Below are 27,671 nucleotides of genomic sequence, written 5' to 3'. Positions count from 1 at the left end.
AAAGCACAAATAAACAGCCTGATTGCACATCTCAAAGACCTATAAGAAGAAGAACAAAGGAACCCTAAAGCAACCAGAAGGACAGAAATAACTAAAGTTAGGGCAGAAATCAATAACACTGAAAATAAGAAAACCATACAAAAGATCAGCGAAAGTAAATGTTGGTTCATTGGAAGAGTGAACAAAATTGACAAACGTTTAACCAGACTCAAAAAAATGATAAAGGGAGAAGACCCAAATAAATCAGATCATAAATGAAAGAGGAGATATCACAACAGACACCACAGAAATTCAACATGTCATGTGAGGCTTCTATGAACAACTCTATGCTACCAAGCTAGAGAACCTGGAAGAAATGGACGATTTCCTTGATACCTATGAACTTCCCAAATTAAATAAAGAGGAACTAGATAATATGACCAGGCACATCACAGCTAATCAAATTGAAACAGTTATCAAAAACTTTTCTATGAATAAAAGTCCTGGACCATATTGTTTTACAAATGAATTCTACAAAACCTTCAAAGAAAAACTAGTATCTCTACTTTTAAAAGTCTTGTAGAAGATTTAAGACACTGGAATACTCCCTTCCAGCTTCTATGAAGCCAACATCACTCTGATACCAAAAGCAGACAGGGACACAACCAAAAAAGAAAACTAAAGACCAATATTTCTGATGAACATAGATGCTAAAATATTGAACAAAATTTTAGTCAATAGGATACAGCAGTATATTAAAAAGATTTTTCATCATGACCAAGTAGGATTTATCCCAGGGATGCAAGGCTGGTTTAATATACATAAGTCAATCAAAGTGATCCACCACATCAATAAAAGCAAGACCAAAAACCACATGGTCATACCAGGAGATGCAGAAAAAGCCTTTGACAAAATACATCCCTTTATGATCAAAACACTACAAAAAATGAGAATAGAAAATTCTTCAAGATAATGGAGTCTATATATAGCAAACCTATAGCCAACATCATACTCAATGGTGAAAAACTGGAAGCATTTCCCCTCAGATCAGGTACTAGACAGGGATGCCCACTATCACCATTACTATTCAACATAGTGTTGGAAATTCTTGCCATAGCAATCAGGCAGGAGCAAGGCATTAAAGGGATACAGATTGGAAGAGAAGAAGTCAAACTCTCCCTATTTGCAGGTGACATGATAGTATACATAGAAAAACCTAAGGAATCCAGCAAGAAGCTTTTGGCAATTGTAAGGCAATACAGTAAGGTGTCAGGCTACAAAATTAACATTCAAAAGTCAGTGGCATTTCTCTATGTAAACATTAAGTTAGAGAAGATGAAATCCAGAAATCAATTCCTTTTACTATAGCAAGAAAAACAGTGAAATATCAGAATAAACCTAACCAAGGAAGTGAAAGATTTGTATACTGAAAACTGTGAGTCACTACTCAAGGAAATTGAAAAAGACACAAAGAAGTGGAAAGATATTCCATGTTCATGGGTTGGAAGAGTTAACATCATCAAAATGAATATACTACCTAGAGCCATCTACAAATTTAATGCTATGACTATCAAGATCCCAACCACATTTTTAAGAGAATAGAACAAATGCTACAAATGTTGATCTGGAACCAGAAAAGACCTAGAATTGCCAAAACAATCTTGAAGAAAGAACAGAACTGGAGGCATCACACTCCCAGATCTCAAATTATATTATAGGGCCATTGTAATAAAAAATGTTTGCTACTGGAACATAAATAGACACACTGACCAATGGAATAGAATTGAGAGCCCAGAAATAAGCCCCCACACCTATGGACATCTAATATTTGACAAAGGCGCCCAGACTATGAAATGGGGAAAGCAGAGTCTCTTCAACAAATGGTGTTAGAAAAAAATGGGTTGAAACATGCTGAAGAATGAAACTGAACCACTCTACTTTATCAAATACAAAAGTAAATTTCAAATGGATCAAGGACTTGGATCTTAGACCAGAAACTATTAGGTACTTTGAGGAAAATATTGGCAGAACACTTTTCCACATAAATTTTAAAGACATCTTCAATGAAATGAATCCAATTATAAAGAAGACTAAGGCAAGTATAAATCTATGGAACTACATCAAATTAAAAAGCTTCTGCACAGCAAAAGAAACCACTACCCAAACCAAGAGACCCCTCACAGAATGGGAGATCTTTACATACCATGCATCAGACAAGAGGCTAATAACCAAAATATATGAAGAGCTTGCCAAACTCAACAACAAGAAAACAAATAACACCATTCAAAAATGAGGAGAGGACACGAACAGAATATTCACCACAGAAGAGATCCAAAAGGCCGAGAAACACATGAAAAAATGCTCCAAGTCTCTGATTGTCAGAGGAATGCAAATCAAGACAACAATGAGATATCACTTCACTCCTGTGAGAATGTCATACATCAGAAAAGGTAACAGCAGCAAATGCTGGAGAGGGTGTGGAGTCAAAGGAACCCTCCTATAGTGCTGGTGGGAATGTAAATTGGTCCAACCTCTGTGGAGAACAGTCTGGAGAACTCTCAGAAGGCTAGAAATGGACCCACCCTATGATCCTGCAATTCCTCTCCTGGGGATAGATCCTAAGGACCCCAACACACCCATCCAAAAAAGATCTGTGTACACATATGTTCTTAGCAGCACAGTTTGTAATAGCCACAACCTGGAAGCAACCCATTTGTTCAACAACAGATGAGTGGCTGAGCAAGTTATGATATAAATACACAATGGAATACTACTCAGCTGTTAAAAATGGCGACTTCACCGTTTTCAGCTCATCTTGGATGGACCTTGAAAAATTCATGTTTCTTTAAGTCAGAAACAGAAGGATGAATATGGGATGATCTCATTCTCAGGCAGAAGTTGAAAAACAAGATCGGAAGAGAAAACACAAGTAGAACCTGAACTGGAATTGGCATATTGCACCATAGTAAAAGACTCTGGGGTGGGTGGGTGGATGGGGAAATACTGGTCCAAAAAGGATGACAGAGGACCTAGTGGGCGTTGTATTGTTATATGGAAAACTGGGAAATGTTATGCATGTGCAAAGTATTGTATTTACTGTCAAATGTAAAACATTAATTCCCCAATAAAGAAATTAAAAAAGTAAAACAGACCTACTCGCTTTTTCCCAAACAGAGACCCCCAAATCTTCATCTGCAATATTCTTGCCTTTCGGTTCATGATTAGTCAACAATTTGCTCTGCTTTCTATTTTAACTCTGTTTCAGCCACCAGGTTCCAGATGCTACCATGATGCCAACTGGATTTCTTGGGCAGACGACCTCACCATGTGTCCTGGGGGCCTCCCCCCCCACCCCAGATCCCTGTCCCACTAGGGAAAGAGAGAGACAGGCTGGGAGTATGGATCAACCTGTCAACACCCATGTTCAGCGGAGAAGCAGTTACAGAAGCCAGACCTTCCACCTTCTGCATCCCACAATGACCCTGGGTCCATACCCCCAGAGGAATAAAGAATAGGAAAGCTGTCAGGGGAGGGGATGGGATACAGGCTACTGGTGGTGGGATTTGTGTGTAGTTGTACCCCTCTTATCCTATTGTCTTGTCAATATCTCCATTTTCTAAATAAAAATAAAAAAATTAAAGTTGATAGCAGTGTAATCCTGAGCTTGGGCCAAGAACAGTTAAAGGACTTGGGAGGTGGCGGGGGGTGATGGACACAGAGACATTGGCTTTTGTGAGAATGCAGAGAAATGCCAGGCAAGACCAGCCCTTTCCAAACAGGACTAGAAGTAGATTTCCTGGAGGTCAGAGCAAACTGTCCACACATTTCTTCACACAGTGGGCTCACTTCTAACTGTTTCTGAGGAGGGCACTCAGGGCAGATGGTGTGACCAGCACCACCTACATGCCCACCTGCTCCCTGGCCCGGGCCTGGGCCCAGGTAACTAGCAGTTCGCTAGCAGTGTGGAGATAGCAGAGTGTCCATGGCCTGCGACCAGGAGTCAGCAGAGCCTTAAGGGCTGGGCTTTCTCAAACTCAGGGCAGCCCCCAGCATCTCATCTGACTCTTCCTTCACATCATGAACAGAAGCAGAGTCACTCAGAGAGGGGGTCTGTCCGTGTACAAGGAATCTCCTTCCTTGTGACAATTTTTGACCAAGATTGAAAAGGATATTTTGAATACCTCCTCTGCTTGATGAAAACAACCAGCCCCAAAAATCTACCTATCACTATCAACCAACCCACCCACCCCACGTGTCCTGGCTGGCTTCCAGGCCCCTTCCGAAGGCAAGGCATCTTGAGACAAAGCTGATTTAAAAAGCCTGTATTCCTCTTTTTTCAATTTAGCTTTTATGCTTATGAAAGACAGGAGTTGGGGGGAGAGGGAGGAAACAGGTCTTGAGAGACATGACTATATTCCGTTGCGTGGCAGTGCTGGGGATTGAACTGGGGGCCTCCCACACGCCAGTCCTGTGCTCTCCCACCGAGCATCTTCCCAGCCCACGAATCCCCAGCCTCCTGCGTCTGCCCCCACACTCACTGTGGTCATCTCTTCCATCATTTTGTAGCAGCAAGGACTATACGGAATTACATGAATATCGATCGGACGAAACACTATCCCCCAAGCTCCATGGGCCAAGAGGAGACGTACGTACCTCCCGCCCCCTGCATCTGAAACACAGATTGATGTGGGGCACAGGGCCCATTATTCTCATCTGTTCAGCAGGAGCTTGCTCTGTCTGTAAATCCAATTTCCTCCATCATGGTAGCTTTCTGGTTTATTTGGATAAATGTGGAGCCGTCTGCTGTTATTTATCTCAGCAGTTCAGGAGGGAACCCAAAGTCTAATGATGTAAGATGAGGCGGTGAAGCAGTGCCCCCCCCCAAGCAATTCTCCAGGACTGCTTCTCATCTCATCACAGCGCCGGGACTTACTGGTTCGAGAAGCCGCGTCGACGGGGACGTGTGGGCAGGTGGGCTGGCTGTCCTCACCGTTTGAGCGCTCCACGCTTTATCCTGAGTGGCGGAGACGTGCCATTCTGTTTCTCTGCTGAACTTTTCTGATTCTCCGAGTCGCAGCTGCTGGTGGTTTTCTCCCCTTACACCTTGCATTCGTTTTACCCAGATTTCTTCTCTCTCTGGCTGTTTGCGCTCCCCGTGGTGGTGTCAAGAAGATAAGCCAGTTGCTGTTCCAGCTTCTTCTTCTTCTTCATCTCTCCCCCTGCCCCAGAAACTTTAAAGTTTGACTGATGGATTCAGGAGGACTAAGCTTTGGCCTGACAGAGAGCGAGAGATGGGTGAAGCAGACTGGGCGTCTCTCTAGAGAGTGGCTTCTGCTCCCCGTCATGAGGGAAGGGTGGCCAGCCAGCCCAAGCTTTCCCCATCCTGCAGCTCTTTCCCTCAAGGAGCCCATGGGTCTCTTGTCACCTATGTGGATGTGACCATCAGCAGGGCAGGACTGTCCACGCAAGTCCTAACCCACCCAGGAGCTCTGAGCCTTCCCGCCAACCTCACTACTGAGTCACAGCAAGGTTTCTGGGCAAGCCGGCCAGTGGGGATGTTCCAGACCCAGAGGCTTGTCAGGAGGCCGCGGCAAACAGTGTCACTGGGCACTCACCCCCCCATGTGAAAAAACTCCCCGAATGTGAAAATGCAGAATCAGTCACTTTAAAATCAATTGCTGTAAGATGAAGTCTACGAAATGATGGTGCAAGGTTACGAGAATCTATCTTTGAGGGGAAAAGAAACTCCTTCAACTACATTGTCTCTCGGGACTCAGGACGTCTGCAAGTGTCCTCTCGTCAAATGAGCTGTAGACAGCTGTGCTGACACCAAGTGGGCAGCCTTAAACCAGCTTCCAAATGAGCTCCACTCAAAGGTGTGCACATGGAACTTCCTAAAAAGGTGTCATTTTTTTTTTCTTAGATGGTCCAGATAAGAAAACAAATGGGACACAGCTCAATCACCCTCCTCTCCCTGGGCAAAATGAGCAAAGTCTGACGGAACTCCATCAGGTGACCAGGCAACACTGGAGGCACAGAGGAAGCAGGCAGAGTGGCAGTGGAAGCCAGGGAATGCAAAATCTTCTTTTATAAAGCTCTGGGTCTTTTTTTTTTTTTTTTTTTTTTATGATGACAATGGCCCTATAATACAATTTGAGATCTGGGAGTGTGATGCTTCCAGTTCTGTTCTTTCTTCTCAAGATTGTTTTGGCAATTCTAGGTCTTTTCTGGTTCCAGGTCAACGTTTGTAGCATTTGTTCTATTCTCCTAAAAAATGTGGTTGGGATCTTGATGGGGATGGCATTAAATTTGTATATGGCTCTGGGTAGTATATTCGTTTTGATGATGTTAACTCTTCCAACGCATGAACATGGAATATCTTTCCACTTCTTTGTGTCTTTTTCAATTTCCTTGAGTAGTGACTCACAGTTTTCAGTATCTTCAGTAGTGACTTCAGTTTTCACAAATCTTTCACTTCCTTGGTTAGGTTTATTCCTAGATATTTTATTTTTTTGTTGCTATAGTAAAAGGAATTGATTTCTGGATTTCAGTTTCTTCTAACTTAGTTTTTGCTTAAAGGAATGCCACTGACTTTTATATGTTAATTTTGTAGCCTGGTACCTTACTGTACTGCCTGATGATTTCCAAAAGCTTCTTGCTGCATTCCTTAGGTTTTTCTATGTATACTATCATGTCACCTGCAAATAGGGAGAGTTTGACTTCTTCTCTTCCAATCTGTATCCCTTTAATGCCTTGCTCCTGCCTGATTGCTATGGCAAGAACTTCCAACACTACGTTGAATAGTAATGGTGATAGTGGGCAGCCCTGTCTAGTACCTGATCTGAGGGGAAATGCTTCCAGTTTTTCACCATTGCGTATGATGTTGGCTGTAGGTTTGCTATATATAGACTACACTATCTTGAGGAATTTTCTGTCTATTCTCATTTGTTGTAGTGTTTTGATCATAAAGTGGTGTTGTATTTTGTCAAAGGCTTTCTCTGCATCTACTGATATGACCATGTGGTTTTTGGTCTTGCTTTTGTTGATGGTGGATCACTTTGATTGATTTACGTATATTAAACCAGCCTTACATCCCTGGGATAAACCCCACTTGGTCATGAAAGTAAAAGACTCTGGGGGTGGGTAGGGGGGAGAATACAAGTCCAAGAAGGATGACAGAGGATTTAGTGGGGGTTGTATTGTTATACGGAAAACTGAGAAATGTTATGCATGTACAAACTATTGTATCTACTGTTGAATGTAAAACATTAATTCCCCAGTAAAGAAATGCTGGTCTGCTTCTAAATTCTGCTTCTAAGACCCCTTCTGTTGCATTGCTTGAAGGTGTGGTCTGTTTACATCATCATTGTTTTGTAGGCACTGGTTTAATCCCCAGTGGTTCACGAGCTTTTTCCTTCTCCCCACCCCCTATCCTACGGACATCCTCTTCTGACCTGACACTTCCACCTCAGGAGATATCAAGGACAGGGCTTTCTAATGAAGAGAGTTTTTAGGTAGATATAGCTTGCACTGCATTCCTCATCAATAAAGATTGAACTGCGTCCCACTCAGCCATGAGTCCCCGGTCATCTCTCTCCTGCCCTTGAAGCGAGCCCGGCAAAGAAATTAAAAGAAAAAAAAAAAAGAAAGCTCTGGGTCCCCAGGGTGGTGCTGGCCTTGCATGCACTGATATTCCCGGGAAGGACCTCGCCCCGTGGCAAACCCAGGGGAAGCAACTTCCTCACAGAGAGAGATGCCGAGAGGAGCCGGGCTGGACCCCTCTACTCAGCCACAGCTCTGGCGTTTAGGGAGCAAAATCCTTTGAAAGGTGACTTGTACCATGGATATACTTTTTTCCCTTTCTTTCTTTCTTTCTTTCTTTTTCTTTCTTTCTTTCTTTCTTTCTTTCTTTCTTTCTTTCTTTCTTTCTTTCTTTCTCTTTCTTCCTTTCTTTCTTTCTTTCTTTCTTTCTTTTTTTTCGTCCTTCCTTCCTTCTTTTTTTTTTTTCCTTTTGGTTATCCCTGGGGCTTGGTGCTGGCACTATGAATCCACTGCTCCTGGCAGCCATTTCCCTCCCATTTTATTGTATAGGACAGAGAGAAATCGAGAGAGAATGGGGAGACAGAGTGGGAAAGAGAAAGAGAGACATCTGCAGACTTGCTTTGCCACTTATGAAGTGCTCCCTCTGCAGGCGGGGAGTGGGGGCTTGAACCATGGGTCCCTGCACTTAGCACTGTGTGTGCTTAACTGGGTGCATCACCGGCGGGCCCCCTTCTTCCGTCTTCAAGAAGAGAATAACATTTTCTCCAGCAGCGACCTCTTTCCTCACCAGCATGTGGCTTGGCACTGCAGCTTTGCTGAGGCATCCTGATATTTACTTGCTTCTGCAGGCGAGGAATCTGATTGTCTGCAAATGAAGCCACTAGGACATGCAATGCATTATCCTTTTTTTAAAAATGAGAATATTAAATATGTTAATACCATGGATGGGCCATTGACTCTTCTAATACAGAAACTCTTATTAGGAGAGACCGACTTAATAAACACTTTATTTGATGAGGAAAGGGCACAGGTAAACACTCCGTGGATCTATTCTTAACAACCCAAGAGGGAAGGTTCTGGAAGGTCCCCGCCTGGTCTAAGGTGACCTTGAGAGCGGGAACTGGGGAAGCTTTTCAAATTCGCATTTGGATCAACCTTCTGACTGAAGCCTCCATGTCGCTAAGCAGGGCAGCTCCAAGCACAAAAGACCTGGTGCGGCTGCAGACACAGACCTAATCTGGCACAGGAGAGCTCTTTTCTCCACTGCTTTCACTCTGCACACACCCCCCATTCACAGAGACGCAGCCAAGAGGCCTTCCGATTAATGCCATTGCGTCTTCACCTTGAACTTCAACTAAATCCGGCTCCACTTCTGGAACAGAGTGCTGGGTGGTGGTGGTGGGGGCCAGGCAGGGACATGTCCTGCTTCCTGGGTGAGCTCTCCCAATTTTGGGGAGCTGTGGGGGTCCCCAAGAAGGCCAGGGTGTGGGTGCTCACAGCCCCAGCCTGTCTCCTTTGCCCAGGCGCCTGCTAACTTGGTGATGGGCTGGGGAGAGAGAGAGGAAGTTACAATAGGGAGCCAGAGGCTTCTCTGCATGGGGGGCAGGGAGCAAGTGCAACTAAGGGTCGGGGGCACCCTGGGTCCCTGAAAGTACCCTCTGAAGCCCTGGAGCAAGGCGACGGCCAGATGGAGGCCCAGGCTTGACCCCTGGCACCACAGAGACTCCCACATGCCTCTCCCTCCCTCCCTGCCCTGCCCTCTCATAAAAGATACAGAGCTAGAGAGATACAGATATAATCTTGTGGCAGGAAAGCCATCAGCCGGACATGCACACCTGGGGGTGCAGGCTGGGTCCCCAGCACTGCGTGTATGGGACTGGCAGTATAACTTCTCTCTCCACCTCTGTCTTGTGGGAAATCTTTTCTAATACTTCTTTGTTAGATAGAGACAGAGATTCCTTCAATGCATGGGGGCTAGACTCACACCTACAAGGTCACACATGGTGACAAAGCGGCGAGTTACTCACAGGAGCTATTTCTCCAGGCTTTAGTCTGGATCTTTCTATTAAATAAAAGTTTTGGGACTGGGCAGTGGTGCACCCAGTTCAGCACACATACCACCATGCCCAAGGACCCGGTTTAGAGCCCCTGCTCTCCACTTGCAGGGGGAAGCTTCACAAGTGGTGAAGCAGGTCTGCAGGTGTCTGTCTTTCTCCCTCTGTGTCTCCCCACCCCTCTCAATTTCTCTCTGTTGTAGCAAGTATAATAGAAAGGGGAGGGAAAAATGGTTGCTGGGAGCAGCAGATTCAAAGTGCTGGCACCAAATCCCACTGATAGAAAACAGAAATAAAATAAGTCTTAAAAATAGAAATAACATGTTTCTGGATTTAAAAGTATGGTTACCACATACATAGACATATATTTGTCCTTACCCTTGATTCTGAAAGAATATAAGGGATAAAGACTAAGAAAAACATGTTAATACAAGGGGATATTAAAAAATTAATACAGTAATCGTTAAAATAAAAAAAAAAACTTGTTTTATGTCAGGCGAGAGCCGAGTCCCATGGCCCAGGTGGCTGCTGTGCTCACTCTCAGACTTGCCAGCAACACCGGCATTTGCAAACATCCTTCTTTCTGATGTCTGGTGCCTTGTGGTGACCTCAGTGCCTTTGCAGGAAACTAGATCTACCAAAAGCCAGTTTGGGACCCAGTGAGGGCCTGGTACGCTTGCAGCCTGCTGCCAAGCCTCAAGTCACCTTGACAACCCCTGGCAGTGACTGTGCGGAGCAACTGGGACTCACTGTGGCAGCAATGCCAGCGGACCTGAGAGCCAGCTCTCTGGATTGGGGGTATACCCTGCCATGTGCTTGTGACCCAGGTTTAAGCCCTGGCCCGTGACAGCACCACAACACCGGGTCCCAGCCTGCTGGTGTTTCTCTTTCTTGCATCTCTCTATCTGGATGAAAAAAAAATCAGCTTGGGAGTGGTGAAATGATACATGGACAAGGTCCCGATTCCACATATAAAGAAATAAATGAAAACAAGTGAATAGACTGAAAATAAATTAAAAAAAAAAAAAGAACACACACAGCTGCCAGGAAACCCCACTGCCTGCAGGAGTGGGAAGACCGCTTCCTGTGGTCTGTTAGGGCTGTTTATCCCTGAGAAGGTGTCTAGCTGAAAGCAGATGGGGCTTGCGCTCCTTTCTGGGGTGCGGGTCAGAGAGCCAGACTGAATTACCCACGGTGAGGTGGGCCTGCCACTTGAGATGGGCGGGATGCTGTATCCTGGGCTCTGTAGACTCAAATAGCAGCAGATGAGAAAGGGCGTGAGGCAGGGAGGCCTGAACGGGCTGCATTTGTATGAACCATCAACAGACATTTTTTCCTTGCCCTCATTCCCTAAACAGCCCAGATGGCAGATATTTCCCTGCGTCTGCAGCAGACTGGTACTCTGAACTATCTAGAGGTGATGTTCAGTGCCTGGGAGCATAGAAGTTACTGGAGGGACTCTGCCCACGTGGAATTTGGCATGGGGCAGGCTGCTGGGTGAGTCCCCCGTGAGTACTAAGGGACAAGTCTATCAGGAAAGCATAACTTTCTGCTCCATTTCCAGTGAACACTAGTGTGAAAGCAATTTCTCTGGGGTCAAGGTGCAGATAGGGGGTGGGGCTGGGGGGGGGGAATGTGGCCTGTGGACCAAGCCCATTCCACCAGCTGTTTTCTATTTGCCTTTCTCTCTCTCTCTCTCTCTCTCTCTCTCTCTCTCTCTCTCTCTCTTTCTTTCCTCCAGGGTTATCACTGGGGCTCGGTGTCTGCACTAGGAATCCACTACTCCTGGAGGCTATTTTTTTTCTTTTTGTTGCCCTTGTTGTTTATCCTTGTTGTTGTTATTGCTGCCGTTGTTGTTATTGCTGTAGTCGTTGTTGGATAGGACAGAGAAAAAAACAAGAGAGGAGGGGAAGACAGAGAGAGGGAGAGAAAGACAGACACCTGCAGACCTGCTTCACCGCCTGTGAAGCGACTCTCCTGCAGGTGGGGAGCCGGGGGCTCGAACTGGGATGCTTACGCCGGTCCCTGCACTTCGTGCCATGTGCCATTAACCCACTGCGCTACCGCCCAGCAACTGGTTGTCTATTTCTTTCTTTCTTCTTTCTTCCTTCCTTCCTTCCTTCCTTCCTTCCTTCCTTTCTTTCTTTCTTTCTTTCTTTCTTTCTTCTTTCTTCCTTTCTTCCTGGATCTTTCCACTGTGCTCTGGACTGACTTTTTCTTACAGAGAAACAGAGGGAGAGGAAGAGACATCAGACCCATGTCCTCCAGTGCTGTGGGGGCTGGGCTTGAACCCGGGTTGTGTGCATGACAGAGTAGATGCACTATCCAGGTGAGAGATATTTTTTCTTTGCCTCCAGGGTTGTTACTGGGGCTCGGTGCCTGCACTACGAATCCACTGCTCCTGGAGGCCATTTTTCCCATTTTGTTTCCCTTGTTGTTGCCCTTGTTGTTGTTATTATTTTTGTCATTGCTGTTGTTGTTGTTGGATAGGACAGAGAGAAATGGAGAGAGGAGGGGAAGACAGAGAAGGGGAGAGAAAGACAGACACCTGCAGACCTGCTTCACCCCCTGTGAGGCGACTCCCCTGCAGGTGGGGAGCCAAGGGCTCGAACCGAGATCTTTATGCCGGTCCTTGCGCTTCGCGCCACATGTGCTTAACCTGCTGCGCTACTGCTCGACCCCCCCCCCCAGGTGAGCTATTTTTAAACATGCAGTATTGATCTACTAATGGTGGTGATGGTGGTGGTGGAGTGAGAACCAGGGCACCACTCGGCACATCTAATGCAGGGGATTGAACTTGGCATGCTGTGCTTCTAAGTTCAAAGGTTTAGCCACTGTGCCACCCCCCAGGGCACCAAGCGAGCTGCTTTGCTGTCCATGTTTGTTTGTTTTCAAGTTTGTGTACAAAAGGATAGTTTTTCTAAATGGCTGGGGAGGGGGGCGGAGAGAAAGCTAGCCCAGAAACATGGAACACCCACTTCTCAGGGACCATAATGGAGTGTTCTGGAACTCACCTGTGCCCATTTGCTTATCTGCATGCTGTCTGTGCTGTGGTCAGGGGAATGGCCACATTCCCTGGCGGGGTGCGTGACCTGCATGCTAGGGCTCCCGCTTGGAGCTCCTGGGTTGAATGTATCAGAGTGGGGCTCTAGCCTCTGTCTCTCCTGTGAAGCAACCCCCCCCCCCGCCCCGCTTTCTCTCACAGGCAGTTAACAGAAATAATCCGATAGACTGCTGCTTCTGCTTTTCAGCCAGAGTCCCAGTCACGAAGGCGGAGGTTACATCCAGATATACTCACTACCTGGCACTCTGAGGAACACATCTGCTGACTCCTGAAACGGCAGACTTAGAGCAAGAGGAAATGAGAGGACGGGCTAGGAGACCAGGAACAGAGGACTGTTTCTCCCAACTGTGTCCAGAGATGTTTCTTGAGGGGGAGAAGCAGGAATTCTCTCTGGGTCAGAGGACAGAGCTGGGTCTGGAGGGGAATCGAGTAAGACCCATGCTCCTCTGGGGGAGATGGGGACTGTGGTCCCAGAGAGGCCCAGGGAGCACCCCGTCCAGCCTTTGGGGACCAGGGCCCTGCCTTGTCCTTGCAAGGGGCTGGCCGGTAACCACAGACCCCTGGTTCTCAGTAATGAGCCTTTCGAATGAGTGTCGTCTGCCCAGGTGCATGCTGGGGGCTGGCCCAGGGCCCTCGTGCCATAGTCACATGAGTTAGGTTGAGAAAAGGTGCCCGGGCCACAGCAGGTAGGGCTCTAGTGGCTGCTGTCCTGTGCCCTGGGAGGAGAGACATGTGGAGCGCCACAGAGAACAGGCGAGCAGTGCTTCCTGGGAGGGAGGCTCAGAAGACTAGGGACTCACGTGTCTGTGCCTGAGGTGCCAGGACTTGAACTGCTCCGGGAAGAGCCAGCTTCCTGGGAGGAGGCTCTGAGGAGTGTCCCCTGGGAAGCCTTGGGGCTGGGGCCTGAGTGACCCGCAGCGGCTCCTGAGCTGTTCACATTGCTTTCTGTGGTGATTCCTCCTAGACTGGTCTGTGCTGAGCCAGCACAGGGCACAGGGCAGTTCACTGCAAGAGCAGAGCACATGGCACCAGCTCCCTGCCTGTCCTTTCCCCTCCCCTCACCGTCTACCCAGAGTTGACCCCATTCTGCCCCCCACAGTCCCACAGACTGTGGGTCTGGGAAGGCCCTGTCTTCATGGTGCTGAGCTTCCCCAAGCTGCGCCTTTTTGCGGATGTTTCTATTCAAGGGGACTTTTCTGAGGCCTCTGTCATAGTTCCCAGCAGGCCGGGCCCCAGGGTCCACTGTGTCCTGCCAGGCAGGCAGGCAGGAGGGCCGAGGGGTCACCAGCGTGCTCCCAGAATGCAATGAGCAAGCCGAGGCTCAGAAGGAACAGGACTTCGCCAGGCTAAGGCCAGGGGGTCGCCGGCTCAAGGCCAGAACTCGGGGCTGAGAAGGCCTCCAACTCTGCAAAGCAGCCACAGTCTCCACACTCACCGCCACCATCTCCAGGGGGTCGCCACTCCTGAGTCATTCACTGTCCTTCATTCAGGGCCCAGGCAAGCCCCCACCCACGGCGGAGACCGGACAGAGACAGGCTAGAAGCCAGCAAGCACCCTGGGATGCCCCGCCTGGCTTCTCATGGCTGCCAGTTGAGGGCAAACGTGCCTCCCAGCTCACCTCTGACAAGTCTCGCAGCCATCAGCCACATGACACCCTTCCTGGACCGGTGCCCCCTGCCCCCCTCGCTAGTTTAACTGTCATACCAGTTAGGGCGGAACCCAGCAGGATGCTAGAGGGTGACAAGCTTAGGGAGTCTCTCTAGTTTAGGCCTGAGTCAGAGTACATGAGTACCCCTAAGGAACCATCCACTGGCTTCCACAGAGACAGCACTGAACCTCCTTCCGTGACACCAATGTCTCTCAGGTGACAAGGGGGCAGACATCCCACCTTGCCTGGTACACACCCCTATCCTTTCTGGGAGGCCACTGAGAGCAGATATGAGCTGAGGTGAGGGTGCAGGGGTGTCAGGCCTGGTCCCACCTAGAGCTGGCAGGTGTTTGCAAAACCCCAGGTTAATCCATGCCTCACCCCCAGTGTCCACGCCTCACTTTTGAGGGGTACTCCTGAGAGATGTCACAGGCACAGACCACAAAAGCACCTGCTTCTTCAGGTGAGCCCGGCAACGCTCTGGGGGAGAATGGAAAATTCACATGGTCGGGTAGGCAGGGCCCCAGGACCCTGGGGGTCTGGACCAGGCTCTTAGTGGGGGTGGGGCTGGCAGCATGTAGGCTGCAGGGGGAGGAGGCTGGGGGAGGGTACAGCCTCAAGATGGGGGGGCTTCTACTGGGAGCAGAGGCAAAGCCAGAACCAGGCAGTCCCTTTCCCCTCCGAGATGGGGCGGGCCCAGGGGCGTGCGGAGCCACTCTGGAGCTGACCCACAGGCTTCCCATCCTGGGCAGGCCTGTCCTAGGTGCCCCAAAGCCTGGCCAGAACCACCAGGTGATTCCGATCCGTTGTAACTGAGGGTATCTGGTGCTGAGCAGGTGTCAGTGGCCCTGGCTCAGTGCACTGCCTTCCCTGGAGCCTCAGTGCTGCAGGTCCACCTCCTGGGCTGGGAGTCAGGCACCAGGCCACACCAGGGCCCCAGGAGCACAGCCAGGGAGGCTGAGAGGCACAGTGGCTCAGAGGGATGTGGGCAGAGGTGTCATCTCTGAAGCCATGAGGACCCGGCACAGGAGGGGAGGCAGCTGGGCCCCCAGGTGGCTGGACTCTGTCTGCAGATCTGGCTGGGTGGCCCCTCCTCTGGACGTCACAGCCCCAGCCACAGGCCAGCTCTGGGGCTCGGCCGGGGCTGACCCTGGTGAGGGCACAGACACGGAAGAGTCAGATGAGGGAACCTTAGCTGCTGTCTCTAGACAAGGTCAGGGCAAAGGGAAACTCGGAAAGCTCAAATGTTTTTCCCATCCTAACAGTTACAACCTGCTTCTGAGAAACTGCTACCAGCTACCCCTGCAGGTCCTACCGGCCAGCGGTACCCCACGCAGCCCCCTTCCTGCTAACCACAGATAAAGCCTGCTTCTAGCGCAGGTCAGGCTCAGGCCCTGCTGGGTTCAGGCCCATCCTGAACCCTGAATCAACAAGCTCCTTTTTCTCCCAAGTGCGTCTTGGTCCTGCTGTTTGCCTTCCAGTCTGCTACAGCACCAGCACTTTAGATTCGCCCAGCCACAGCTGAGCTGGCCCCCTCAGGCTGCCTCAGGGCTCCCCAGAACCCACCCTCCGCCCCCACACGGCTTCCTGGGGCCCAAAACCAGCAGCCAGGGGCCATCCTTCAGAGAAGAGGGTGTGGGGGGAACCCTGGCTCCCAGGGGTGAGGGGTTGGCAGGACCTAGCATTTAGCACTGCAGCACACGTGGGCGGGAGAAGACGCGGGCACATGGCTTGCCCCAGAGAGGCGGGTCTCGGCCGCCTGCCCTCCCGGCACCCCCCAGCCCGCTCACCGATGAAGTAGGCCAGCAGGATGGCCAGCAGCAGGGCGGCGGCGATGGCCGACAGGGCGGCGCATTTCCAGCTGCAGTACTTGGATGGCTTCTTCAGCTTGAAGGCCTTGCGGGAGAAGGTGTTGCGCGGCAACAGGCGCGGTGGCGGCGTGTACACGGTCCCCGAGGTCAGCGGGTAGCCTGGGGACGAGCTGCTGAACAGCGGAGTGCTGCCCGACGACGTCTTGAAGAGGAAGTGCCTGCGGGGGCGGGAGAGCAGCGGTCAGCGGGTCAGCGGGTCAGCCCCGCGCAGGCCCGTGGGGAGCCCACAGGTGCAGCCCAGCCACCTGCACACCTGCACGCAGCCATGGCACGTGGAGGCCTGCCCACCAGGGGGGTCTGCACACACGTGAGGGGCTGCCCCCCGTCTCGTGAACCTGGATCCCGGATCCCATGGGCTCTCCCCCAGGGCCCTGTACACCCCCAGGGGCTAGAGGTGGCATCTTTCTCTTCTGTGTGAGTGTGACATCCATCAACTGTCCACTGTGGCTTTTCACGCCTTGTCTGCAGTGATGGTCTGACACAGGGTGGGATGGGGAGGAGGTCTGAAGCACGGGCTAGGGAGAGTCACGTGCGTGCCTGAAGCCTTAGGTCTGAGCAGGCGGATGGGCACCATGTCCTGTCTTGTACCTGGTCTGTCTTTACATTTCCTGTGCCCACTGCAAAGTTGAGAGCAGGGGAGAGGCGAGTGCATGGATGGATGGGTGGATGGATGGATCAATGGATGGATGGGTGGATAGATGGATGGATGGATGGTTGGATGAATGAATGAATGAATGGATGGATGGATGGATGGATGGATGGATGGTTGGATGAATGAATGAATGAATGGGTGGATGGATGGTTGGATGAATGAATGGATGGATGGATGGGTGGTTGAATGAATGAATGGATGGATGGATGGATAGATAGATGGTTGGATGAATGAATGGATGGGTGGATGAATGGATGAGTGGATGAATGGACAAGTTGATGGATGGATGGATGCATGGGTGGATGGATAGGGGTAGATGGATGGATGGGTGGATGGGTGGATGGATGGATGGATGGGTGGATGGGTGGGTGGGTAGATGGATGGATGGATGGTTGGATGAATGAATGGATGGATGGATGGGTGGATGGATAGATGGTTGGATGAATGGATGGATGGATGCATGGGTGGATGGGTGGATGAATGGATGATTTGATGGATGGATGGATGCATGGGTGGATGGGTGGATGGATGGGGGTTGATGGGTGGATGGATGGACAGATGAATAGGAAAGTGGATGAGTGAGTGAATGGAATGGTCTCACTGTTTAGACATTTATCAGTCTCAGTTCTCAGATTCCAAAATGCCATCCGGGGCTCCCTTTCTCTTCTGTCACACTGGGTACCACAGCATTCCTGGGCTATATACCGCCCACCCACTACCAGGCTCGATGGTCTGCTTATGCCTCACCTAGGCTGGGAGTGGGGTATGATGCTCCCAAAGTACTCTGTAGGGGAGACAGGCTCCAAGGGCGAGGCTGCTGACACTGCCTCTTTTATTATTATTCATTATTATTATTTTATTGCCACCAAGGGTGTCACTGGGATGTAGTGCCAGCACTACAAATGTACAGAAACCCACCACTCCTGATAGCCATTTCCCCCTTTTTCCTCCTCTTAATATACTTGTTAAGACAGAGAGCAACTGAGAGAGGATGTGGAGAAAGAGAGGAAGAAAGAGAGACACCTGCAGACCTGCACTGATGATTGTGAAATGTCCCTCTTGCAGGTGGGGAACATGGTCTTGAACCCAGGTCCTTGCACATGCTAATGTGTGTGTTCAACTGGGTGCCACCACCAGGCCCCCTATTGCCTGTATTTGTATCTGACAGATTTCCCAGAAAACTGGGGTGTCTTTCCATCCTGGACTCCAGGACCCCCATGCTGGCCGTCACGGCAGGAAAGAAGTGTCTGATTAGTGAATTATTTAGCACGGCTGACATTCAAATCAACAGCTGATATTTAAACTTGATCTGCACCATCAGCACGCTCAATGATCTGCTTAGGCCCCGAGGTCTGAGTCCATAAATAAGGCTTTGTGTCCCCCTCACAGTGGCTCCCCTTGTAGCTCAAAACAGTCCACGGGGAGGAGCAGCAGGTGTGGGCTGCATATGAGGCAGAGTTCAGAGCAAGATGCACTGGCCAGGGGTCCTGAAGAGCCAGCCCTGGATAAACCACAGAAGGGCTGGTCTTGGGGGGGCTGGGTCCCCCTACTGAAGGGGAGTACTGAGGACCTTGCAGAGGCGGGGAGCACTGGACCCTGCAGGTATAGCTCTTCCATAGTGAGTGCTCCCAGCTTCAGAGCCTCTTCTGTGAGTGATCTCTGAGCCTCACAAGCAACCGGAGACGTGAGCTGTCCTTCCCTGGCAAGGGCAGTTTCAGGCCTGATGGCCACTGGCCTTTGGTGCTTAAGAGGAGGGTGGCGCTGTGGGAGCAAAGGGTGCAGAGACCTGGTGGCCCTCACCAAGGGGGTTGGAAATGCGGCAACACAGCACTGGTCCTACAGCTGCAGCCTCTGGGTTCCCTTTCCCAGCCCACAGGGCACCTACCTTCATTCACAGCCACGGCTTCCTAGACAAGCGGCACCCCTCCCCTCCCCAGTACTGGCCCCCAAGCCCTGCTGTTCCAGCTGAGCAGCTGTGGCCCCTGTCTCCTCCCCTCCCCTCTCTGCCCTCCCCATGAGGGTCCGAGGAACCCTCCCCTGCAGCCCTCCTGCTGCCACAAACACCAGCACCTCCTGGCTTTTGCAGCCACAGGCGGGCTCCACAGCGGGAAAGGAGGGAAGCTGACATTTCACCCTGGAGCCCAGTGTCTGCAGCTGCTTCCACTGCCTCACGCTCCTGTCCACTTCTGCTCGGGGTCCTGGGCCCCTCTCAGCTATTCCAGAAGGGGCATCCTTCTCAACTGCCGGTGAAGCTGCCAGCTGGGGGCATGGCTTGTGATGCATTCTCAGGAAGGGCTTTGTCCCAGCTTCCCCCTACCTCCAGCTAGCACCTGTTTACTAACCACATCACGCTTGGGGAGCCTGCCCCACCCCACCTCCACCACTTTCCACTCCAGAATCCATCCCTGAATGCACTCTTTCTCTAATCTCTTTTCCACATGCCATTCATTCATTCATTTATTCATTCATTCCATTTATTCATTCATTTATTCATTCATTCATTCATTTATTCCATTCATTTATTCATTTCATTCATTCATTCCTTTCATTCATTCATTCATTCCATCCATTCATTCATTTATTCCATTCATTTATTCATTTCATTCATTCATTCCTTTCATTCCTTCATTCATTCCATCCATTCATTCCATTCATTCATTCATTCCATCCATTCATTCATTCCATTAATCTATCCATCCATTCTCTTTTTAAATTTTTTTATTTTTAATATTTTATTTTTTCTGTTACCTTTCTTTTTTGTTATGATTATTATTACTTATTTATTTATAAAATGGAAGTATTGACAAGACCATAGGATAAGAGGGGTACAACTCCACACAATTCCCACCACCAGATCTCCGTATCCCCTCCCCTCCCCTGATAGCTTTCCTATTCTTTATCCCTCTGGGAGTACGGACCCAGGATCATTGTGGGATGCAGAAGGTGCAAAGTCTGGTTTCTGTAATGGCTTCCTCACTGAACATGGGCATTGACAGGTTGATCCACACTCTCAGCCTGCCTCTCTCTTTCCTTAGTGGGGCAGGGCTCTGGGGAAGTGGAGCTCCAGGACACATTGGTGGGGTCGTCTGCCCTCTCATTCCTGATCCAGCTTTCTAGTCCTTTTTCCAACTATGACACCATCTCCCCAGACAATAAGTTGGGTCCACCTGCATATTAGATGTCAGGTTCAGGCAAAAACTAGTGAAGTCATGGACCCCTTGGAATATACATTCCATCTTTCTTAAAGACTTTTTTTTTGTGCATTTATTTATATGAGAGTGAGAGCTATCAGCACTGAACCTTGACATAAGGTGGTTCAAGTGATTGAAGCTGCAGCCTCTGGGACTTCAAGCACCCAGGCTGCTGCTCTAACAGGCTGAGCTGGCTCCATGACACCACACTACTTACTAAACTCCTCTCCCTACCACCCCTCAGAAAACAAAAGCTCCCAGTGATGCTGCCAGAGTGGTGCTCTCCCCCCCATCTCTCCCTGCTTCTTATCATTTTCTCTCTCATATTAACACACACACACACACACACACACACACACACACACACACACACACACACACACACACACATTGGTCTGCTTCTAAATTCTGCTTCTAAGACCTTCTGTTTTGATCATCACATTATGTTCGCTTGTATTACTTACGATGTGGTCTATTTAAACAATCACTGTTTTACCTGGGTCCCGCCCTGCCTGCAGGGTACTGGTTTAATCCCCACTGGTTAGATGGAAGCTTTTCTATGTTCTGTTCATGCTTTTTTTTTTTTTTTTTTTGCTGTGCCCCCTCTCCTAGTCATTTCCTTTTCCTTGCCACTTCCGGTGAAGAGATGCATAAAAGGCGATGTATCTGATTAATAAAAGAGATGCTGCTTCCCAGATCAACCATGAGTCCCTGGTCATCTCTCTACCACCTGTGAAGCTAACCCAGCCCAGCATATGGCGCCTGAAATAGGGACCGGCACCAAAGTGGGACCTAACCTGCCCATCCCCCAGAAAAGTAAAGCCTTTTGGCTACCTATCCACTATGGGCTGCCTTTCTACTTATGAAGAGTTTTCCCAAAGCCTCTACTCTTTCTTCATGAGATAGTTTCTCTGTCTCTGGAACATTTTGCTTTGGGCCACACTTTGGTTCCCTGACCGGGAACTTTGGTTCCTTATGACCATGATCGTAGAGCTTGGGAGATGCATGGAGATTTCCCCTGGGACTTTCTGGACTTCTTCTAGCATGTTTCTTACCGAGAAGGACCACTCTAACTTGAAAAGCACTATCCAGGACCTTGGCAGTCCCCAAGAATGGAGACACATCATTAGTTCTACCCTCCTGATTTGATTCTTTTTTCCATGGGAAGACATTTTAAAAACTGGGTCCCTGCAGCAATCCAGCAGGAACCGTCAGAAGCACCCTAAATGGAATTTCGAGGAGCTTTTTGCACTAGGACACCCTCCGGGGACTCATGATGCTACATGGTGAGATTTGGATAATCTGGTTCAAGGTGAAAGAAGCAAAAACTGCCTACTGCTTTTCTCTCGATTCCCCCCCTCATTGTTCTCTCTGAATATCTTAAGTTTGCTGTCTGCTTTCAGTTGTGTTTCATAAGAAAGTGATTTTAGGGGGAGTACCGGAAGATGGCGGCCTGAGAAGTCGCTAACAGCGAGTGCTCTGATCGCATCGTCGGCAATGGTAGGATTTTCTGCCTTTAGCAGGCCAGTCAATAAGGGGGGACACCAAAGAAGTGATTACAATTTAATTTGGGTTAAGAATTAGAGTAAAGGTGACACGGACTAGGGGGCGCCAGAATTCCCAGGGCGCAGGGCAAGGCGAGTGCGCCGGGCATTGTCCTCCGCCCGCCCAGGAAGGCGGCTCCTCCGCCGGTTGCAGAGCGCGGCGGGCAGAGGACCCAGAGAGAGCACTTTAGCTCGGGGGCTGCCTCTTGGGAGTCTCCAGGGTCCACCGCGACCCCGAGGGCGGATCCAAAGACTTCTCGAGTATAGCTCTCATTGCATCAAAGGACTTGGAGCTAGTTTTCATTTTTGAGAAATCCTTTAAAAAAGTCTGGAGGGGGGGGTTTCCCGGAAGATGGAGGACTGAGAAGCGGCTAGCCTTGGAGCTCCGGACACATCTCATGTAAACAATAGGATTTTCTGCCTTTAGCAGGCCAGCCAATAAGGGGCCATAGCGGTGACACCAAGGAGGTGGCCATAACTTAATTTGGGTTAAGAATTAGAATAGGGGAAAAAATTCTTTTTTCTTCCTTTTAATTTTCAAGCATACATCCTTCCCCCCCCCCCCCCCCCATAAGCAGTGCCTGGGACCAGCTACTAGCAGGATACCCCATACCACTGAACAGGGTGTTTTTTCTTTCTTTTTTTTTTTTTAATTCACTGATACACATTTGGGAAGTTCCTCGCACTGCTCTTTAATTACAACTCTTCTTCTTATCTTCTCCCTTTTCTCTCTCTTATCTCCCTCTATCTCTCTCTTTTTTTTTAATCTTGTCATACACTTCTTTCTTCTTTGCCTTTCTGAATTTGTGAATTACTTTGGGGAAGAAATCTGACCCAGAGTGGACTCTCTATGTGTGTATCTCTGCTCTAGTTCCCTTTACACTCTTGTTACCCCTAGAATATACACTGGATAGTAGATTTGCATAACTGTCTATTCTTGCTATCCTCTCTTTCTTTTCTCTTTCTTCACTGGGATTTGGTTACTATTTTTTCACGGACTGGAGAAATTGTTTGGCTAATTGGTAACGATTAAACTCCTTCAATACTTACTTCAGTTGCTACTGTTATTCCGGAGGTTGGTGAGTGCAACTGTCATAAAGGTATTTAGTACAGTGTTACTTGTGCTCAAAACACAACAACTGAGGAACAACAGAGCATAAAAAAAAGAGAGAAACACATAAAAAAATGGGTAGATTAAAAACAAATAAAACTGCTACCCCAATGAATGAAGACAAGAGCCCAGAAGAAACCACAAATCAGTCAGAAGTAACCATAGATAAGAAAAGTATGCAAGCAATAATAAACTTATTAATCACAGAAATGAAAACAACATTGGAGGAAAGGAATGGCAGTATTAGGGAAACAACAGTTGAGACCCCCAAGGAAAATACTGATTATCTTGAGACAATTAGAGAACTGAAAGCTGAAATAGCTGTAATGAAGAAAGAAGCTGAGGCAAGGGAAAGCAGACTAACAGAAGCAGAAAACAGAATTAGTCAGACAGAGGATGAGTTAGAGAAAACGAAGAAAGAGGTGAAAGAGCTTAAAAAGAGATTGAGAGACACTGAAAACAACAACAGAGACATATGGGATGATCTCAAAAGAAGTAACATTCGTATAATTGGCCTGCCAGAGGAAGAAAGAGAGGAAGGGGAAGAAAACATTCTAGAGGAAATAATACAAGAAAACTTCCCAGACCTGAATAACAGAAAGGATATCAAGGTTCAAGAGGCCCAGAGAGTACCAAACAGAATCAACCCAGACCTGAAGACACCAAGACACATCATAGTCACAATGAGAAGAAGTAAGGATAAAGAACGGATCCTAAAGGCTGCAAGAGAGAAACAAAAAGTCACATACAGGGGAAAACCCATAAGACTATCTGCAGATTTCTCAACTCAAACTCTAAAAGCCAGAAGGGAGTGGCAAGATATCTATCGAGCCCTGAATGAAAAAGGGTTTCAACCAAGGATAATATATCCTGCTAGACTTTCATTCAAGCTAGATGGAGGGATCAAAACCTTCTTAGACAAACAACAGTTAAAGGAGGCAACTATCACCAAGCCGGCCCTGAAAGAGGTACTAAAAGACCTCTTATAAACAAGAACATCACTATAATACTTGCAATATATCAGAGTAAACATTGTTTTAGAACAATGGCACTACAATACATTAAATCCATAATATCAATAAATGTCAATGGCTTAAACTCACCCATCAAAAGACACAGGGTGGGGGGATGGATCAGAAAACATAACCCAACCATATGCTGCTTGCAAGAATCCCATATGTCACAACAAGATAAACACAGACTTAAAGTGAAAGGATGGAAAACTATCATACAGGCTAACGGTCCACAAAAAAGGGCAGGAACAGCCATTCTCATCTCAGACACGATAGATTTTAAATTAAATAAAGTAATAAAAGATAGGCAAGGACATTACATAATGATTAGAGAGTCAATCAGCCAAGAAGACTTAACAATTATTAACATCTATGCACCCAACGAGGGACCATCTAAATACATTAAGCATCTACTGAAAGAATTTCAAAAATACATCAATAGTAATACAATAATAGTGGGAGACTTCAATACCCCACTCTCACACTTAGACAGATCAACAAAGCAGAGAACCAATAAAGATACAAGAGAATTGAATGAAGAGATTGACAGACTAGACCTCTTGGACATTTTCAGACTCCTCCACCCCAAAAAACTGGAATACACCTTCTTTTCAAATCCACATAACACATACTCAAGGATAGACCACATGTTAGGCCACAAAGACAGCATCAATAAATTCAAGAGCATTGAAATCATCCCAAGTATCTTCTCAGACCACAGTGGAGTAAAACTAACTTTTAACAACAAACGGAAAATTATTAAAAGACATAGAATTTGGAAACTAAACAACATGCTCCTTAAGAACCACTGGGTCAGAGACTCACTCAAACAGGAAATTCAAATGTTCCTGGAAACTAATGAAAATGAAGACACAACCTATCAAAATATTTGGGACACAGCGAAAGCAGTACTGAGAGGGAAACTTATAGCCATACAATCACATATTAAACACCAAGAAGAAGCCCAAATGAACGACCTTACTACACACCTCAAGGACTTAGAGGAAGAGGAACAAAGGAACCCTAAAGCAACCAGAAGGACAGAAATCACTAAAGTTAGAGCAGAAATAAACAACATCGAAAATAAAAGAACCATACAAAAGATCAATGAAGCCAAATGTTGGTTCTTTGAAAGATTAAACAAAATTGGCAAACCCCTAGCCAGACTCACCAAACAAAAAAGAGAGAAGACTCAAATTAATAGAATTGTAAACAATACAGGAGATATCACAACTGACACCACAGAAATCCAGAGAATTCTGCGAAACTTCTATAAAGAACTATATGCCACCAAGCTAGAGAATCTGGAAGAAATGGAACAATTCCTAGAAACCTATGCACTTCCAAAACTGAACCAAGAAGAACTACAAAATCTAAATGCACCAATCACAGACAAAGAAATTGAAACCGTTATTAAGAATCTCCCCAACAACAAAAGTCCTGGACCAGATGGCTTCACAAACGAATTCTACAAAACTTTCAGGAAACAGTTAATACCCATACTTCTTAAGCTATTCCATAAGATTGAAGAAACAGGAATACTTCCTTCCACCTTTTATGAAGCCAACATCACCCTGATACCAAAAGCTGATAGGGACAGAACAAAAAAGGAAAACTACAGACCAATATCTCTGATGAACATAGATGCCAAAATATTAAACAAGATCTTGGCCAACCGGATACAGCAACACATCAAAAAGATTGTTCATCATGACCAAGTGGGATTCATCCCAGGAATGCAAGGCTGGTTCAACATCCGTAAATCAATCAGTGTCATTCATCACATCAATAAAAGCAAAGCCAAAAACCACATGATTATCTCAATAGATGCAGAGAAAGCCTTTGACAAAATCCAACACCCATTCATGCTCAAAACTCTACAAAAAATGGGAATAGATGGGAAATTCCTCAAGATAGTGGAGTCTATATATAGCAAACCTACAGCCAACATCATACTCAATGGACAGAAGCTGAAAGCATTCCCCCTCAGATCGGGGACTAGACAGGGCTGTCCACTGTCACCGTTACTCTTCAACATAGTATTGGAAGTTCTTGCCATAGCAATCAGGCAAGAGAAAGAAATCAAAGGGATACAGATTGGAAGGGAAGAAGTCAAGCTCTCACTATTTGCAGATGATATGATAGTATACATAGAAAGACCTAAAGAATCCAGTAGAAAATTACTGGAAGTTGTTAGGCAATATAGCAAGGTATCAGGCTACAAAATCAATGTACAAAAATCAGTGGCATTTCTTTATGCAAACACTAAATCTGAAGAAGAAGACATCCAGAAATCACTCCCATTTACTGTTTCAGCAAAATCAATCAAATACCTAGGAATAAAGTTGACCAAAGAAGTGAAAGACTTGTATGCTGAAAACTATGAGTCGCTACTCAAGGAGATAGAAACTGATACCAAGAAATGGAAAGATATCCCATGCTCATGGATTGGAAGAATAAATATCATCAAAATGAATATTCTCCCCAGAGCCATATACAAATTTAATGCAATTCCCATCAAAGTTCCACCAGGCTTCTTTAAGAAAATAGAACAAACACTACAATCATTTATCTGGAACCTGAAAACACCTAGAATTGCCAAAACCATCTTAAGGAAAAGAAACAGAAATGGAGGCATCACACTCCCAGACCTTAAACTATATTATAAAGCCATCATCATCAAAACAGCATGGTACTGGAACAAAAATAGGCACACAGACCAGTGGAACAGAATTGAAAGCCCAGAAGTAAATCCCAACACCTATGGGCATCTAATCTTTGATAAGGGGGCCCAAAGGATTAAATGGAAAAAGGAGGCTCTCTTCAATAAATGGTGCTGGGAAAACTGGGTTGAAACATGCAGAAGAATGAAATTGAACCACTTTATCTCACCAGAAACAAAAATCAAGTCCAAATGGATCAAAGACCTAGATGTCAGACCAGAAACAATCAAATACTTAGAGGAAAACATTGGTAAAACACTTTCCCACAGACACCTCAAGGACATCTTTGATGAATCAAACCCAATTGCAAGGAAGACCAAAGCAGAAACAAACCAATGGGACTACATCAAATTGAAAAGCTTCTGCACATCCAAAGAAACTATTAAACAAACAGAGAGACCCCTCACAGAATGGGAGAAGATCTTCACATGCCAGACATCACACAAGAAACTAATCACCAAAATATATAAAGAGCTCAGCAAACTTAGCCGCAAAAAAGCAAATGACCCCATCCAAAAAAGGGCAGAGGAAATGAACAAAATATTCACCACAGAGGAGATCCAAAAGGCTAACAAACATATGAAAAACTGCTCTAGGTCACTGATTGTCAGAGAAATGCAAATTAAGACAACACTAAGATACCACCTCACTCCTGTAAGAATGGCATACATCAAAAAGGACAGCAGCAACAAATGCTGGAGAGGATGTGGGGACAGAGGAACCCTTTTACATGCTGGTGGGAATGTAAACTGGTACAGCCTCTGTGGAGAGCAGTCTGGAAAACTCTCAGAAGGCTAGACATGGACCTTCCATATGACCCAATAATTCCTCTCCTGGGCTTATACTCCAAGGACTCCATAACACCCAACCAAAAAGAGGTGTGTACTCCTATGTTCATAGCAGCACAATTCATAATAGCTAAAACCTGGAAGCAACCCAGGTGCCCAACAACAGATGAGTGGCTGAGAAAGCTGTGGTATATATACACAATGGAATACTATGCAGCTATGAAGAACAATGAACCCACCTTCTCTGACCCATCTTGGACAGAGCTAGAAGGAATTATGTTAAGTGAGCTAAGTCAGAAAGATAAAGATGAGTATGGGATGATCCCACTCATCAACAGAAGCTGACTTAGAAGATCTGAAAGGGAAACTAAAAGCAGGACCTGATCAAATTGTAAGTAGGGCACCAAAGTAAAAACCCAGTGGTGAGGGGTAGACATGTAGCTTCCTGGGCCAGTGGGGGGTGGGATTGGGCGGGAGGGATGGGTCACAGT

At 47.2% G+C, this 27,671-nt stretch overlaps 1 protein-coding gene across 1 annotated transcript in view; it reads right to left on the bottom strand.

Moving 5' to 3' along the window:
• Positions 1–27,671, bottom strand: part of TENM2 (teneurin transmembrane protein 2) — a 755,069-nt gene that overhangs the window by 143,127 nt on the left and 584,271 nt on the right. The window contains exon 5 of the mRNA XM_060197006.1: positions 16,078–16,316. Coding sequence (XP_060052989.1) covers positions 16,078–16,316 — 239 coding nt within the window. The remainder of the gene's footprint in view (positions 1–16,077; positions 16,317–27,671) is intronic.

This window comes from Erinaceus europaeus, chromosome 9 (assembly GCF_950295315.1).
Source record: "Erinaceus europaeus chromosome 9, mEriEur2.1, whole genome shotgun sequence".
NCBI lineage: Eukaryota > Metazoa > Chordata > Mammalia > Eulipotyphla > Erinaceidae > Erinaceus > Erinaceus europaeus.
Note: the sequence above shows the minus strand (reverse complement) of the source record. Positions and strands in the feature narration are given on the sequence as shown.